We start from the raw sequence: 17830 nt of genomic DNA, 5'->3' as shown, positions 1-17830 counted from the left end.
TTAATGCAAGGTGCGATTCAATGGCAAAGCCAAATAAACATTTTCTGTAGTATCTCATTGGCATTAAGGTCTCACAAATAGCACGATGTGCAAAAAAAAAAAAAATCTATGAAATTCAAGAAGAGATGAGGAGTGGACGAAGGTTGAAGTACATTAGTCTGGAAAGGACTTAAAATCTACTTCCAAGGATGCTGGAAGCCACAGATCCAGAGAGAGACGTTATCTCCGCAAAGAAGAATCTCCGGTGACGAGGTCAACCTTCAAAAATTCCTCCGAGAGCACAGCACCGGCTCATTCAGGAAACCACAAAAGGTCCAAAGAAATCATGCAATGAGATATAAAAGCCTGCATCAGGGCATCAATTTAGAGAAACACTGGGCAAAAAACAACATCTGCGTTCTACCCTAACAGTCCTTTAGAGCTTTTTGTAGAATGATATACAGACCAATACGTCTAAAATGTAATTGTTTGCAAGACAGATCTACTTTAAACCAAACACAGCAACCCATAAGAACATTACAGCCGACATCAAGCTTCAAGCGATGCTTTTCTTCTCCAGACAGTAGAAACTCTGATGTGTAGAGAATAAGATGGATTCCTTCAAGTATTAGGAAACCTTAAGAGAAAAATGTGTTGGCATCTCTGACGAAACTGAGGCTTAGGCATCCTCAAACAGCGCTTGATTTGAGAAATTCTGGAACATTCCAGTGGCCGTCACATCACATACAAACACCTGACTTGAATTCTACAGAAAGTCTCTGTAATCTATAATCCTCCAGTAAATCTCTCCAGACGCAAACTACAGCTAGTAGTATTACAGAACGGGAGTACTTTGTGGAATGGCCTTTGATTGTTTACTGATGGCTTTTTGGCTCTGCGTTTTACGACCACACTAAGATATAGAAGTTTCTATATTCAATCAATGACAGAAGTCGATAGACAGCAGTAGTAATTTAATCTAAACATTGATTCCAAATATATCAAAGTGTTTTTTTTATTTGCTAGACTTTAATCAAACGTTAAATGAAAAACGCAAAAGGACACTACAAACGCAAGTCAGGTTTTTCGTATATTACAACATGGCAAACTAATGTTTACGAACACAGTGGTCTCATTATAATTTGTATGAATTAAGTATTTGTCCAATTAGTCAGGCACCGTAAACAGAGAAGGCAGTTTACAATCAGACTTCCGATCTAACGTTAACGAAGTACATATGACATCGTTTCAAGCTTCTAATATATGACGCTAGCTGGCTTTTTCAAATTAATGTCAAAACGAAACCTTACTTCAATTACACTTAACGGTTAAAAAAACAACAATATTTCCGCCAATATTATCATCGGCAGATAAATATATAGGTCAGGCAACGCGAGTTAGCTGTAAGGTAATTTCTCTGCACATACATAATTATGCTAGCTACGAGCAAACTTAGCTCACAGCTAAAATAGTGAGCTAGCTATTAAATGGCTAACCCGTTAGCCCGTTTACTGTCATGACCTACCCCTCGCTTCAAGTTTTAAGGTCCCTCGTCACCAAGTAACAAACTGACAAGGCAAGGTTTAATCTCATCGACAAAAAGGGTACATTTAAATATATTTACCTGTGTACAAATGTATTCCTATGCTTTGGATGTTCAGCACTCTGTCGCCTCCCTGATCTGTTACGTCACAGCCTCGCAGACATTCGTGATGAATTATGGGAAAGTAAGAATCACCCTAATGTTGACTTAAAATGTGAAACCTCATTTTACCTAAAGAAAGTGTAACTTTTATAATATCACTGTTAATTATTCTCATAATAGGGAACATGAACTAAAAAATAAAATCATCTTTGCCACACATCTCGTTTTGTAGGTTCAGTTTTATATATACAAAACAATAAAGTGAGATCAGAAACATTAAAAAAAGCTTTTTAAATAACGGGTATCTCCACAGAAACATTTATTTATTAATCTGTAAATTAACTATACTCTATATCTATACAAAGAGTCATCTAAGAATATATGAAATGGTTAACAGTTCATTTCAAATACTGGACTGTACAAGTTGTTAGTGTTCAGTTTTAGCCTCAAATCTTCCATCTATGTGGTCCCTTGGATGAGGAAGTGCTGAAAGAACTCCTGCATCTTCCTCTTTTCTGCCAGATCTTGCTTCGAAGGAGACTTCAGTAGCAGTGAGGAAAAAATGGGGACTATACAGAAAGAAAGAACGGGTCAACAAAGTGTTATTGTTTAAAATAAATCCAATTTTATAACCCTAACCCTAAAATATCAACAGATTCCATTTAAAAAATGCCAGTCATTTCGAGACAACTAAGTCAGATCATTCATTAGTGGCAAGTATTTAAGTATTGTATACTACATGCAAATGGTCCTTTAGTCATGAATAGAGCTGCACATTGTAACGCGTTCATTTCTTATCATTTTACACCAAAAGCACAAAACAGCAAATAACACTTTCATAGATGAGAGCGCAACCCGCTTCTTTTTCTTACCCAAGATATTGACATCTAATCGATTGCTAGCAGAATGCTTCAACAGCTCACGGAGAAAGGCAGCAATATATTTGAACACATTTTGATGATGCTGAGGTAGCATGGAAATAACCTAAAGAGAGAAAGCATGTTTATTTAAAAAGATGAACAATCAAAGCATCTTAAAATCAACTGATCAGCTATGGACTGCGTCTGTCTCACTCACTTTCTCACACTGACTGGTGTTGGAGCAGCTTTCTAGGCACTGCTGGTAAAAATTGTAGGGAACCACAGGCTCTGGGAGGGCATCTAAAAAGAGTAGCAAGGCTTCTGCCACTGAGTGGTTACTGCCAGCTGCAGGTAAGTACTGAGTCAAGGACACAACGCTTGAGCTGAATCTGCATGTTTTTAAATGTTGTAGGTGCAAAAATAAGCATCAAATCAAGTATTTTACTCTGGAAATTATTCAAAGGGGCAAGCTGACGGAGAGATTAGACAGCAAACAAGCTGAGTTTTGAAACTGGCATACTTGTTGTATTGAAAGTATGTATAGCAGCATCAATTAAATACTGCAATAAATGTACTGTACTTGTGTCTTTTTCCTGAAGAGGGTATGCATTTTAAAAAATGGTTGATTGGATATCAAAGAGGTGACGAAAAAACAACAGAGACTATATGTAGACTAAGCTGCATTCCTATTAAGATATTCCAAGACTAACTATTTTTCCCCATCAGTGATGCTGATGTTAATATTGTTGAAGGATACGGAGAGAATCCGGAATTCCAGTGTCAAGGCAATCCCTTATGTGTGCAAATTCACTCCGGAGCCCAGGCTGCTGAAATATGTCTTCCTACAAAATAAAAAAAAAATAGATATTGATTCTTTCTTTCCTTAAAATCACGTTTTTGAAGTCAGAAGTTACTTTAAAAGTAGGTTCTCACGGACTGAGGAAAATGTTCTATTTGGTTTGAAGCATTGCAGAGCTGCAATGGACTAAAATGAAAAGCACAATCCTGTGTTTAAATTATTCTGATTAACGGTTCATTACCTCCATCAAATAAAAGAAGCACTAAAATGCTACTTGGTTGGCAGGCCAGCCACTGAGTGTTACTGTCAAAAAATGCCATTAAATCTTTTTATTTGGCTTAAATTCTGCTGCATTTAACAACTTTATTTTCTTTTTCTTAAGTCACAAGTTGTACAAAATGCACAAGAGCATCAACCTTGAAACAAAATAACATTTCTGACCTGTTTGATTGCATTGCGGAACAAGTGATCCACCATCATCCAGAGTTCTTTAGGAATATCTAGAGGCTTTTCAGCATCCGCTGCACTCTCATTGCTGGACATCTCTGCCTGAAAGCAAATAGACCAGGGAGAAGAAGATCTTAAGTCAAAATGAAAATGTTACATTCAAAATCTCAAAATCTATATATACACTAATACATAAATGAGGTGGCTAAAATGGCTACGCTGAATAGAGGAGGCATTCTAAAGACAGGGTACGCTCCTCTGCACAAAGAAGCACTCACAAGCTCTCGGAGAGTCTTTTGTGGCATTTCCTGAATGGGCTCCCTCATATGACATAATGAAAGGATGGCGGTTCCGTAGCAGCTAGGCAGGTAGTTTCCTGACACAGAGATGAAGTAGTCTTTGCCTCGCTCCAGGTGCAGGACCAGGATGTCTTCGATCTGCCCCTTGCCCGAGTTGAGATCAGGTGCTGTTGTGTGGTTTACAAATACCTCCAGCTCAATGTCCACAGAACCACCTAGATGTTGAGAAGAATGCATGTCCAATATAAGGAGTCGGCTTGCTGCCCTATTAAACTGTTATAGTTTAATACTTCAGACACTTCACACATTGACATAATTGTGTCTGAGGATTTATAAAGCAAAAACTAATCTTAATTACAAGCTGTTTCACCATTGCAAAGGCAAAAAGCCTGGCTCTAAATCGAAATCTGGTCTCAAAGCGACTTGTGTATCATTCTTAAACGATGGTGTAAATAAATTAAAGATGGGAATCCAGCACGAGTCTCTCTCTGACTGCATGTGCTACTCGCCTTGAGCAATAAAGCCTTTCGGGGGATTGGCCGTGAGCCAGGGCTTGCAGTATGTGGGCTCATTCGGCTTCTGGATAAACTCAAACTGACATGGGACCTGCCCATCATTGACGAGGCTCAATGTCTCAGCCTGGTGCTGCATGTATTTCACATTCTTGAAGTGGAACTGAAGGAGAGAGAAAAAAAAAAGAGTAATGAGGGAAAATTCCACTATGTTTCCTGCAACTGCATCCTTTAAGTACCGCCATTTGATTCCAAGCTTCAGATCAATACACAACTTCATTAGTGGTGGTTGACCAACTGAGTTCATCAAGGAAAGTAACGAGGAGGCAAATCAATTGTACAACGTCCATCAGAGAGGCATTACAGCTCCCATTACACTGTAATGATGAAACGTGATCGGTAACTTTACCTCTTGTTTGGCCACAGTTACAGATGGAATGCACTCATTCTCCATTTTGTCTATATTTCGAACAATCTCTTCAAAGGTCTTCTTGTAGGCCTCGCTGTTTACTCTCTTAATCTGTAGGATCAGACGATATGACAATGAAAAATATCCATCTTTGTCATATAACCACCCAATGACGGACCAATAGATGTGTGATATGCCCTATGAGTAGATGAAAGTTGAACATTTACCCCAGTGATAAACATGGAACTGACTGGTTTGTGGTCACTCGTCTTCAGAGCCATGTGACTCTGATAGTGCTGCTGTTCGACGTTCTTCCCTCTCCACAGGATGCGGTCACACCATGCCGGCACACGGCATTTCTCACTAAATGAAAGGTGAACAGATGTAAATGTTTGTTACATTGCTTACTTGACATGCCAACATAAATAAGGTGGAAATCATAGTTCTATCACAGTGTTTCTGCACCTACTTTTAATTTCATTTTACAATCCTATGTAGATCAACTACCGTAGCAGGAAGTGAAAGCGGCAGAAATCACGGCACATCATTGCTCCTGCAATTCAGGATCGTAAATAAACTTGTCGGCATGTTTTTTGAACACTGATTAACAGAATACAAGCGGGATGGCCAAAGCGATTACAAGGGTCACTTCTGATTTTAATATAGAACGTGTGCAAAGATATTCTCACAAAGATTTGCCACTCCATCAAACAGGACGGCGGTTGTGTTTCTATGCAAAAGATAGCGTAACAACACGATTAGGAATCACATGGTGGATGAGTTAACGTTTCTCTCTGTGATTATCCTTTATTGAACTATTAACATAATTATCCATATAATAATCTCTAAATTGCAAATAGTATTGAAACATCAATATGTTCATGTATTAAACTGCAATAGCCACAAACATCTAATAATAATAATAATGCAAGTCTATGATTAGATTTTCATCTTAAGCCTGCACAGGCCTCTCTACGATTCTGTTGGTAACCTGCTCAGCGACTTTTCTGTAGGAACACTGTGTGCACGTTGCTAAAAACATCACTTTTCTGGACTTTGGACTTAAAAAACAAATCTGTATCGTGACAACCATACTAGGAATTCTTCCTCCCGTTATTCACCATCATGCCTTCCTGTTGTTACCTTGTATCCCACTTGTCGGAGCCGGTGTCATATTTGTAGGTAGGCTGGAAATCAATCTCTCCCTCTACAAAGCCAACAAACACAGCCTCCTCGTCGAGCTGCCTCTTGAGCTAGAGACCAGATGCAGCTGGTGAGTGTCACTGCTCGCAACCACGAATGATGAGCCTTTTAATATAGCAGAGAGAAGAGACCGGAGTTGGAATTACCTGGTCATAAGTGTGCAGCGTTTCAAAATCCTTCTTGGTGATAAGGCCTTTCACAACGTCGACATCAAGGTCACTGATCCTGTAGTTCAGGTCCCCGATCCATAAAATCAAACTGGGTAAAGAGGCACAGAGAAAAATGTCGTTAAATTAAATAAACATCCTACTTTAACAAAATTAAGAAATTAAGTCAGCAGGATACACAACTACAACAGACCAGCTTGTATCTAAAAATGTACCGGTATACGTTTAAAAACAAACAAAAGTAACTTTGACTTTCATTAATTTAATGGAATAACAACCATGTTCAGCGTTTCTTAATAAGCCACTTCAAACATATCAAATAATCACAAGTTACCACGTTTAAGGCTTCAGAACCATGATATTGTTTCTGCTCATCATATTACAATAGCAATAACTTTATTGGAAAAAAAAAAATCAGCCTGGTTTTAATGAAGCAAATTTCTCTGCACAGCTGGAGCTGGAGCAGAAAAAATTAGTTCCAAATTAGACTAAGCATGAGAATGAGCATTATTGTGATCATGGTGACGTGTTTCATACTCATGCTTCATGATGGTGAGCGGAGGCCGAGCAGGGTCGAACTGACGGAACCGAAGACGACTGCAAATGTCTTTGTAGTCCTGGTTACGCCTCTCATATTCTTCTATGTGGGCAGCGAGGTGAGAGTTGACCACGCAGATATCAGAGTTGTGGAAGCGAAAACGGATTGCCACCGCACCCTTGTTCCCCTTGGGATGCATAAGTGACATTTAGAAGAAGTCTCATCACGTTTAAGTTCATGCTGTGCTTGGATAAGTCACGAGGAGCATTTTAGCGGCTTTAACTAACCCGGGAAAGAACTGGTAGCGGCATGAGAGAAGAAATATATGAAGTGCTTCGTAACAAAATTATGAATTTATTGCTATGCACTGCAGCGATCCTCAAACAATGTTTGAATCAAATTATATTTTATGATTAACTGCTGCTGTACTTGCTATAATCGCCATCTCAAAATGTATTTAGGCATTTATTTTTGGCACTGTTCTGATCGGAAGTCGATCTGAGATAGAACATTTAATCTCAGAACAGATAAAAATCTAAATGATCATCAGCGCATAAAAGACAAAGACCTGCAGAATCTTACTTACCATCCTGCCCATGATGCCAGTGCCGACAGTCTCAGCCTCCACGTCGGAGATGAACTTTGCATGGTCCTTCTTAATGTAGAAGATCAGCATAATGCCCACCAGACGCACCAACTTCACCTAAAGAAGAGGAGTAAAATATCATTTTATACAGGAATGGAATGGAAAACAGCTCCAGAAGTCCGGGCTCTATTTTCTGCAAATCACTGCTGTTACACATCTGGGTATTTTTTCCCCAAAACTATTAGAATGACAGAATTGAGAGAGCACTGTATGAAAATGAACTTCCTGTGGGAAAATATCCATTCCATTGATGCCGTGTTCGGGTACAGCGTTAAGTGTTCATGATGTGCTTAAACATGCAGTTTACACCTGAACAGCCATCTAGCTGCGTAATACTTTGAACTACACTACAAATAACTGAATTTTTTTTTTTTTGCTTTAACTTCTTCCCGTGGAGTCAAGAGTGGTAGTGTGCAATAAAAGCAGCTCATCGAGGCAGCCTCTTTTTGTGATCACTTGACAACGAATGAAGGAATGACACACCGAATACAGCCCAGCAATGAAAACAGGAAGTGAATTAGCTTGTGTCATCGTTCTGAGGAATAGGGAAGAAGATGAATGCAAATAATGGAAAGAAAAAGAGTGAAAAAAAAAAAATACAAAGCCTGATTAAGATCATCAAACAGGTATATTTGATTGTCTCTTTGGATCTGCTGTGTAATTACCCTTGTAATGTGATATTAGAGTTACGTAGACTAAAACTAAAGGCACAGGCACACTGTGTTTATGCCACTTAATGCAAATATCAGTTACATCTCCAGAATAAAACAGGGGAAAACGTGACTAAAGAAAGGAAGACTTCCTTACTAAGGCATACTTGGCATCTGGATGCAACGCCTCAGACACAGCCTTCGTCCACTCCAGCTCTTTAGGGGTGTCGTTGAAGAAGAAGGCTTCCTTGCTGAGGTCGAGCTCCTGGAAGCTATCAAGATGGACAAAAAAAAATAAAATGCTTTAACTGTTTGTCCATCCTGTAACACTCTTTAACACCAAATCAGTAAGCTGGAACATAGGACGGTTCAGTGGGTACACAGTGCAGAGCCTGCGGGTGGTCAAGGCTCTCCTTTCTACTGCAAAAAGGATCAGCGCAGCATCCATCCATCATGGGCTCGGGCAGTACATCCCTGTCTGAGCAAAGGCATTCTCTCAGAAGGTTAATGTAACTTACCCCACGCAGTACATGTCGGGGGGGCCGAGGGTGCAGCTCAGCCAAGGACCGAGGCTCTCCTTTGGCGTCTGTCCGTTGACATTGTACGTGCCAAGAAAAATGCTGAAACAGAATGGGGAGTGATGAGCGGCAGTGAGAGGGACTGTAGCACCGTGAAAACTAGCTGATTGGGTTGGGCTGCGTATCAATGTTTAAACTGAACTGGTGCATCCAAGTTTGCCACTAGGTGGCGCATAAACACACAGTCATCCTGACTGGGCTTAGTTTTTGTTTAGCTTTTCATTACAAACCAGACTTAACTTCTCTTCTTAAGTTGAACATAACTTTAGAAAAAAAGGTATCGAGGTAGGTTAAAAAAAAAAAGGAAAATTCACTTACAAGTATGTTTTCTATATCGTATTCCTACACATATTTCACAATAAAAGCATTGTTTCAAAGTTAAGGGTTCATTCTGAATGTAATGCTGGTGGGCCTTTAATTCAAAACAGAAGCAGGAAGTTCTGATTTGCATTACAGTTGTATTGGAGAAACTTTAACGGGAGGGGATCGAACTGAGGGTTCATAGCTTGTATGCCACTGTGTCACAACAAGAAAAGGGAAACGCCATTCTGTGGTTGGTTTGGTCAAGACTGAAAATCCTTTTGCTTCGATTCGATAGTTCTCTGCAAAAGTGCGACTAGAGACAGACAGACAGACGTCTTCAAACAACGACCTTACCCTGCTGCTTTCGTCAGACAATTTGCAAATAAGCTTGTTTAAACAGTACAAGCTTGCGTTCGTGCCATTTCTAATGAAGGCAAATATGAAATGCGCATAAACCAGCCGCAACATCTTGAAGTTATCTATGGGCATTTAACGACACACATCCTGAAGATGCTTTGGTACGCATTTATTATAATATCTACTGACATCTGTTTAGCGTGAAGCAGGGACTGGAGAAATCGAGCAGCCTGAATCTATCTATAGTACCACTGGTACATATTAAACTGTACTTCTGTGGCTGTGAATACATCTACAAGCATCTGCTAAACAAATATTTTCAAAACAAGCAGGGCAGTGTAAAATACCTGTAGTCTTCCAAATAAATGTAATGGTGCTCATTCTTCAGCAGCTCACATCTGATCAGGTTGTCACGCAGGCCAAACTGCGGCATGGCTAAAATGTGAGCTTTGTTAGACAAGATGTGACTGGAAGAGCGGACCAGGTCATCCCGGTCCTCCCGACTGGAGATTCCCTGACTGTAAAGAAGGGGGGGAGGAGGAGAAGTAACACTCAGGTGAGGAAGTGACAGAAGAGAGACAAAAATAGAAACAGGGTCACCCTGGTGAGATTTCAGAGGCTGCTCTTTGCATCTTTTCCCACGAGAAGTTCCTATTAACAGCCCATGTTCGGGATAAATATGAAATAAGACACGACCCCCTGGCTCAGACTAACACATGACGTCACCAGCAATTCGGAGATCAATCAATTTCCATGCTGTCGATGTGGAACAAAACTGAAGACAAAAGGAAGAAATGATACAGCTGGATGTGGACCCTGTAATCCTCCAGGAATATGTAACTAAACCCCCACCTCGGTGGCATATGCTTCATTTTAAGAGTGGCTGCAGCAGCATTGGGGTTAAAAACTGAAGAGAACATATTTGCAAGTTAAATACTGACAACTCTAAATAAATTAAAACTCATGTCTCATGACTGAGCCGCTGTGGGGCCTGTTCGCTGCACCTGCTCTGTTGCTGGAGGAGAAAAGTAACCAAATAACTGCTTTGTACTGCAAATACTAAGAAACTAACCACATATGTTTATACACACCTAGCGTCAAGATTGCTGATCATATTCAAGTGAACACGCCCTCATCCCTCTCCTATAGTGGGTACGCCAAGAAAATGGGCTGCCATTCGAGCCGATGTTCGGTTTTTCCAAGGCACTGGAGAAACTAAGGCTTCCTCTGCAGCTTTAGAGTTCATTCAAATTTTTATTCTAACACAAGAGTCTCATTTTTAGGTGACTGAACACTAATGAAAACACACTATTTTATTCCATTATATTACGTAATGTTAATTTCCACAACTAAAATCCACACGCCCGGACCCGTAGAGCTCCTACATGTGAATGTCTAAAAACGCCTTACCTCTCTGGGACGGGCCATGCTTTGGATTTCTGTGCGTCGCCGTTAGAACCTTTCTCCCTTTCTACAGATCCCTTTTTGTCTGATGGTTTCTCTGTTTCAGGAGAACAAGAGAGAAAATGAAGATTTAGTAAGCGCCGGTTTGCTGGCGACGACACAACACAGAGCGCGCAGGTAAACAACAGCATCACCTTTATGCATGGAATCCATCAAACCTGCCCGCATTTCAAATGGACAACTAATGTCTTCTTTGTCTTCCAGTGGAAAGAATAAGTCTCCTTGTGACTAAGAACCTTGACACCAACATTACCTTAAAATGTTGCCTGGGTATTGACAATTTGTTCTATTATGAAAGAGCCCAGCCCTGAGTAAACCATATTAGCCTAACTCTACTAAGTGAAAACCTGGATGAAATAAAGTTAACAATTACTCATAATGTTGACAAAATGCACAAGAGCACACAACTCTACAACAACAAGAGTCAAGTTAATGACGTGTATTCATCTTTGTAGCTTGGTCCAGTTCTTGCATTCTAAGTAGCCTCCCGCACAGGAGACGCAGCTGGCTCATCTGAAAGGGAACAATCAGGTTCTCGGAGCAGGCAGTTTAAAAGTCTGCAAAGTTGAAGCAGGATGCAGCCTGAGTGCACCTCACCGACAGCACTGCTTAATGATTCAATGATATGTCCTGCAAGAAAACCTAATAGGCTTCCATAGTTTTTGTATTTCATCCATCAAGTCTTTCTCTCTTGATGAAGACCAGTGTCAGGTTCTGTCTATCCAGCACAATGAACGTTTTCATCCACTTCACCCTGGACAAGCTGCTTCTAGAGTTTGTTTACAGCTTCCTTTGATAGACAGATCACATACACACATCTTTTTTTCCTTACATGTATACTAGTTCTGAATATTAATTATTACTTTTTTTTCCCCAGTAACTAAGATTGTCACTTTTAAAATCAGACCACAATCTTTGATTGATGATGCATTTTTGCATTATACAACAAAAATTGGACAAATAGGTAAAATATAAAATCAGCAAGGTAACAAAAGTAGGGGGAAAAAAAGGATTGGGGTATTTAAACAATAATTCTTACTCAAACAAACCAGAATAAAGGCTAAATCTAACCTAACACAGCTTTACTAATCCCTAAAGCAGGATTTGTGTTCGACACAAACGTGACGTGTCTGCGGTTTTGTCACAGCTATGTATGATGAAGTACTGACTTCTGATGTCATTTATAACAAATATGTACGTTATATCTTTGTTTCTACGAAGAAAATTCTCTCATCCTACCAAATTGACCCAGAAATAAGGATGTGGCACAAATACAATGTGAAAGATATAATCCTTATACACCTTTTAAGAAAACAACCAAATAAAACACCACATGATACTTTAACTCTAAATCTGTGAGTCCAGATCTTTTTTAAACTCAGAACATCACCAGCAAATGGTGAAACACTTTAGGAAGTGTGCACAGGAACACTAAATGTCAGAAGGTGACAATACAGTTTTCTGCATGGAGAAAGCCTCTCTTACAATAAGAAAAATATGTTATCTTCATTGTTTTTTCTTACCACATTGTTCAGAAACACTCAATCCACTCTTTAACCCTAATAATAGTAGAATTGCTTTTAGTACACATGCGTGAATGGCCAAGATATTATCTTACCCGGTGTATTTCACATTGCTGTAGTATCAGTTAGTATTGTTAAACAGAAAATGAGCATAAACCACATTCTCAACAAAGTTCTGAGGAAGAAAATGATCTCCAGTTTCACATGCTGACATCAGTCTTTCTGCAACTGCTCGTTTCAAGGTTAGGTTGTTTTATCAAGTCTTCAGAATTAGAGCTGTAATATCTTTAGGACCACACCTGCACAAAGGTCAACGCTGCACGATTTATCATGATCTAATGTTAAAACAAAGAGTACACAGCAGAGGAATAACTTCAGCCACACATATATATATATATAGAGAGAGAGACAAAGAATGTAATATCTGCAGTTGCAAATCTAAAAAATAAAATAAAGTTCCTCGTCTTAATTCAATAAATGGAAGGTTTGACGCGGAATAACAGGCTTTTCTCACAGGCACAGTGAAGGCACACGCTTCTATCTGATGTAGAATGACAGTCGGAATAAAGTTTTTCAACAATCACTATAAGAATAAAAATTGCATAGAACTCTAGCAGTGACTGACGTTATGTGCGTCACTGTGGAGCACGAATGCAGACAAGGTAAAGAAAAAGAAAAAAGAAGAAAAAAAAAAAAAGGAATAAAGTTTTTCAGGCACTGATTTAAAGCTAACAGGCTAAAGTAGCCCAGGAAACAAGTGTTTCAATGAATGCTACAGTTCTGCCAAAGAACTAGGTTAATGCAACACCAATAACCACACCAGGCTCCATCAATAACAACATAATTACTGAATAATTACTCAGTTTATGCTATTTACAGTAGCTCGTTACTGCGGTTAATATTATCAAAGCAAACACATTTCAAATTATGCAGTACAGTACCCTGCTTTAAACCCGGCCCTGTAGCTAATCTGGCTAAAGCTATCCAATCAAAGGAATACGATGCGATATACGTTAGCATTAGCTAGTTCCCGAGTTAATTAGGGTAGACTGAATGCCACGACACAACGGCGTTTTCCTTTCGAAAATAACAGGAATATTTTCATACCAGAGTCTCCCATCAATCTAGACATCTCCCCGCACCGTTCCACCGCATTCCGTGCACAAGTGCAACAATGTCCAGTCTGTTTAGAGACATGCCCAACGCTAACGCTGCGGGAGGAGGAGTTAGCTTTGCCCTGATGCCTGCTGCAGAGAAAAGACGCTGAGCTAGCATAAATCTATGTGGACAGAAAATTCTTCATGACACTAGCAAGATAGATTAACTGCATTCGTAGCAACTCTGTTTATATAAGTGGAAGACTGGAAAGATGGTGTGAGAAATGTCCATTTTAGCCTATTATGATAACTGCAGCGTTAGTATATGGATCATGGACACACACACACACACATTTTATATACATTGTATGCTTCAAATGCATGTTACACTGTATTTATCTAACATAGCAAGCACAATTATACGTATGTTTACAATTTGCAGTTGTTGTTTTTTTACATTTTGTACCCTATTTTGTGTATATTGCTCAATTTCTTCATAGTCAAATAACGTCCGCTTTTAAAAACTCCATTGTTATTTGCTATATCATTATGAATTTCTTCTGTTCAAACAGCCTTAGGTCTGGAACAAAGTCTTGTTAAAGTTCCACAGTTAAGGCAAAAAAAGGGAGGGGGTAGGAATACAGTTTTTATGATTCATAAATGAATACATTTTTTTATTTGGACCTGAAAAAGAATAAAAATCATTGAATTAAAGTTACTTTTTTCATAGTAGCTGTTTCCATCTACTCTGTAAGGATAATCACAGTGCCATTTATAAAGTGAATATGCAGTTTCGCATTCTGGATCGCTATCATTACTTCCTATACACTTAAAAGAACTGCAATCACAATGACTGCTTTTGGTTGCCCCTGTGCTTTTTCTGCAATAACGCATCACAATGTGTGTTGCGGTACGGCTCTATTGTGTGACTGGTGTCATTTCCTGCCGGTTCTGGCTAAATTTGTTGCAACAATCAACGTGCATTCGAACAAAGTGCTTTATAAAAGAGTGCAGTTTTATTACGCAGCCCTCTGATGTTGAAATTCATCTGTGAGGCTATCTATGGTGAAACAAACACCGAAGAGTGTAATCCTCTCCACCAATCGTGGTAGACCTGTCCCACCCTCTGTTAAGTCTGCAGAGAAATGAAGACACAGACCTGTTTTCCGTTGCTGGCTGAGCTTAGTAAAAGTTGTGCTGAGGGGTGAAAGTGCCTGTTTGACAACTCCTTGGCTTCTGGTTCCTTGGTGATATTTGCCGATCCACTCGAACTTTGGTACTTCAGAGGCAGACTTGCAAACATCTGAAGAAAGACAGACAGAAGTTGCTCAAGAATTAGCTGTTAATTCTGTACAACACTACCGTTTTGCGACATTACCGTTTTGCGACTTATTTTTAAGAGCTGGTGATTTAAGTGCTGGCACCAGGTGATTCAATTGCTCCATCTCTGCTATCTCTTGCCAGTTTAAAAGGCTTTGCCGCTCGTTTTAATATACTGGTACCACGAAAGTTGTGCCACGCACAACATATTAGTCTTCATCAAGGTTCACTTGCAGTTTAAACTGTGAAAAACAGCCAGCCAGAAGTAAGAATGACGCATCCCTGACAAAGTAAACAATCCATTAAAATTTCATCGACTGGTTCCATCCAGATGAACAGGAGGCGGAATGGAAAAAGCTGTCCCAAAGAAGAATTGTTCCCATCTTGTCCTGTAGCAAGCACTTGCTGCGACGGCAACAGGCTGCAGAATGCACATTTCAAACTCCACCCATTCTCTCGCTGCCTTGTGTCAACATAAGCGCTGACTGAGGCATGGGATGACACCATCAGCTATCTTCTAAAATGTCAGTTGTAAACCGCCGGCATCAACTGGCACATAAATGTCGCTGGGTTCATATTGTCAGTTTTCAAATAAATGTTTTTCATTAAACGAACATCAAATTAAAAAAATTGCAGGCATTCCATATTTTTTTTTTTTGCTTCCTCTTAGCGTCACCTCGAGGCAGACGAAGACTGGCTGAGCAGGTTTGCTCTTAATAGATGGTTGGGGCTGATTGTTTCGTGTAGTGTCATCATTTACATAGATTCCTTATACTTTGTGAATTTGGTCAATATTGCTTAAAACGGTGAAACACAAGTTACTGTTTTTAAAAGCAGTGATGAGAACTGCAAGGAAAAGGGAGCAAGATCATGCAAGTTAATTCCATGAACTCGATGTTAAACAAAAAAGAACAAGAGGATGGATGAGGAAGTAAACATGCGTTAAAGGTTTCTAAGAAGAAAATATAATGAATGTCTTAAACATGTCAACATTTGCTTTTCCATGTATTTACTAATGTAAATAGCATATTTGCAGCCCACAAATGTATTAATTCATTACCTTGGTGAACACATAGTCTATTAGTAGATGATTGGGCATTATTTTAATGTTAAATTGTTGTTACAAAATGCCATTTAATGTTACCCTGTTGGCTTACAAAAGGAGCCCATGTTAAATGGACGAAGTTCCAGACCACGGCGCTATATCTATAAAGGGCCTACCTACCGCTCCATGCCCTGTTGACCTCACAGAGGAAGAGGCGTGAATGTGACCCAAAGGGAAGTCTGAGCTCGAACTCCTCTTCTTGGTAGCTTACTCTAACTCTGGTATCCCCGCCTAGAATCGGGTGGAGAAGACAGACAAAGAATGGCAGCTCATTCATAAAAATACAAATTATATGCGAGCTGTAAATGAAACAACGGAAACTCACCCACGACTGCAAGTTCCTCCGGTGAAGAAACTAAACAGAAAGCACCACGGCAAATGTATAAAGGACATGAATTCAGCAGAGACGACAGAATAATACATCATACGAGAAAGCCTCACCCTCCACAACGGCAAAGTCCAGGGAGATGGGTATGATGTGTGTGAGTGACACGTCAGCAGCAGTGATGGCCATCCTTCGGTGGGTGTAAATAAAGATTCTGCAAAACATTACAAGCCAAGACTATATCAAAAAGGTTAAAACAACTCTGCAAACATCTTCCAGGCCAATGTGTGGCGTTAACGCCGTCGCTCTCTCGTGTTCTATCTATTAAAACTCACGCGTGCTCATTTGTAGACTCGACCAATCCCAGCAGTCTGCTCTCTGTAATGTTACCGAAGCGGACGTCACACTGGACAGCATGTATGCAGTTTAGTTAAGGATAAAATAGAAATGTTCAATGTCAAAGTAATATTTCACAAGAAAATATCTCATTTAAACTCCCATTATTGGGTAAAATACCAACCATTTGATAGTTTCTTATTTATTTAGCGTGTGTTGCGTTGTCATATGCACAACCTTACATTTTAAATCAAGTTATATCACACATATCTTGTTGATTCCCTGCCTGGAGAGAGAAAGCAGTAGCTGGTGAGGGAGTCGCCATCTGGGGGAGGAAAGTTCTCACTACAACTTACCGTTTCCAAATAAAGTCACACCCGACTCAACCGACGCTCGTAAAAAACAACAACAACAACGCGTAATGTAAACACACTGCATTGATTCAAATCACGGCCGTTGTGTAATGTATCCATGTGGCGCGTCTTACTTCCAGCTCCCTCTCCAGGTTCTGCTCTTCTTTAACGGAAGCGTAATAATTCAACTTGAGGCAGGAAACCCCCAATCGTCACTTTGGAGATCTGATACTCCAGAAACCAAGAAGAAAGGATACCATGATGCAGTTCTCTTCCCTTTCCAAACTCTCATGAATTGCGATGGACTGATCCATGGCTGATTTGGTTACTCTGCGTACTCAATTTCTGCCAGGCGGGAAATGTCCGAAGGAGTTTCAGGCGGTGTTGGTTTATTTCTCTCTCAAGTTAAAAGCCAAAAAGGAGAAATGCGCCCCGCGAAAACCAACATTATTCCCTTTGCGATCCAGATGTTTCCCTGCTTTCTTCCCGACCCAAATCTGCCACGCACTCATCCTGACAGCCCACTAGTAGTGACGTCACAGTCGGGCTGTCAGATTTAGGCCTCAAGAGAGTAATCTGAGTCAATCTGACTCGGTGGTGTTGCGCAATCGTCTGATGTGTTAATCGCAACTAAAATTACGACAATCACCTGCACACATCTTTACGATAGATTATTGTGTTATTCAACACTGAGAAAATGCTTTCCATTTCAAGATATATTAAAGTTAACATGCAGACATAAAAGAAAATGCATACAAGTACTAATACAAATAATAAAATACAATCTAAATTAAAATTCTACAGGCATCAGAATTCATTTATTATTAATAGTCATTTTGGATTAAACTATTGCAAGTAAATGTACTTTAATGCTCGAGGTTTAAGGAAAGCACCTAAAAGAATGCTGCACAACAA

At 39.7% G+C, this 17830-nt stretch overlaps 1 protein-coding gene across 1 annotated transcript; it reads right to left on the bottom strand.

Moving 5' to 3' along the window:
- Window positions 1–1853: 1853 nt before the first annotated feature.
- Window positions 1854–17229, bottom strand: inpp5b (inositol polyphosphate-5-phosphatase B). The gene is made up of 23 exons (XM_068756533.1): window positions 17174–17229; window positions 16562–16642; window positions 16343–16440; window positions 16227–16256; window positions 16022–16132; window positions 14636–14779; window positions 10803–10893; window positions 9740–9910; window positions 8673–8774; window positions 8312–8426; window positions 7445–7561; window positions 6858–7045; window positions 6300–6411; window positions 6094–6203; window positions 5178–5313; window positions 4951–5061; window positions 4539–4704; window positions 4009–4244; window positions 3725–3832; window positions 3242–3326; window positions 2702–2829; window positions 2497–2608; window positions 1854–2193 (listed from the first exon to the last, which is right to left on the bottom strand). The coding sequence occupies exons 1-23, from the start codon at window positions 17227–17229 to the stop codon at window positions 2084–2086; spliced, it is 2718 nt and encodes a 905-aa protein (XP_068612634.1). The 3' UTR covers window positions 1854–2083.
- Between the last annotated feature and the right edge of the window lie 601 nt (window positions 17230–17830).

Source organism: Brachionichthys hirsutus, chromosome 3, assembly GCF_040956055.1.
Source record: "Brachionichthys hirsutus isolate HB-005 chromosome 3, CSIRO-AGI_Bhir_v1, whole genome shotgun sequence".
NCBI lineage: Eukaryota > Metazoa > Chordata > Actinopteri > Lophiiformes > Brachionichthyidae > Brachionichthys > Brachionichthys hirsutus.
Note: the sequence above shows the minus strand (reverse complement) of the source record. Positions and strands in the feature narration are given on the sequence as shown.

Excerpts from the sequence above, each read along its gene's own strand:
- inpp5b (XM_068756533.1), bottom strand. The coding sequence starts at position 17,229 with ATGGATCAGTCCATCGCAATTCATGAGAGTTTGGAAAGGGAAGAGAAC. Across the intron at positions 16,643-17,173 it reads AGGGAAGAGAACTGCATCAT|TGCTGTCCAGTGTGACGTCC; the intron begins GGTATCCTTTCT and ends AAACTGCATACA. Across the intron at positions 5,314-6,093 it reads TCCGACAAGTGGGATACAAG|TGAGAAATGCCGTGTGCCGG; the intron begins GTAACAACAGGA and ends CCTTTCATTTAG.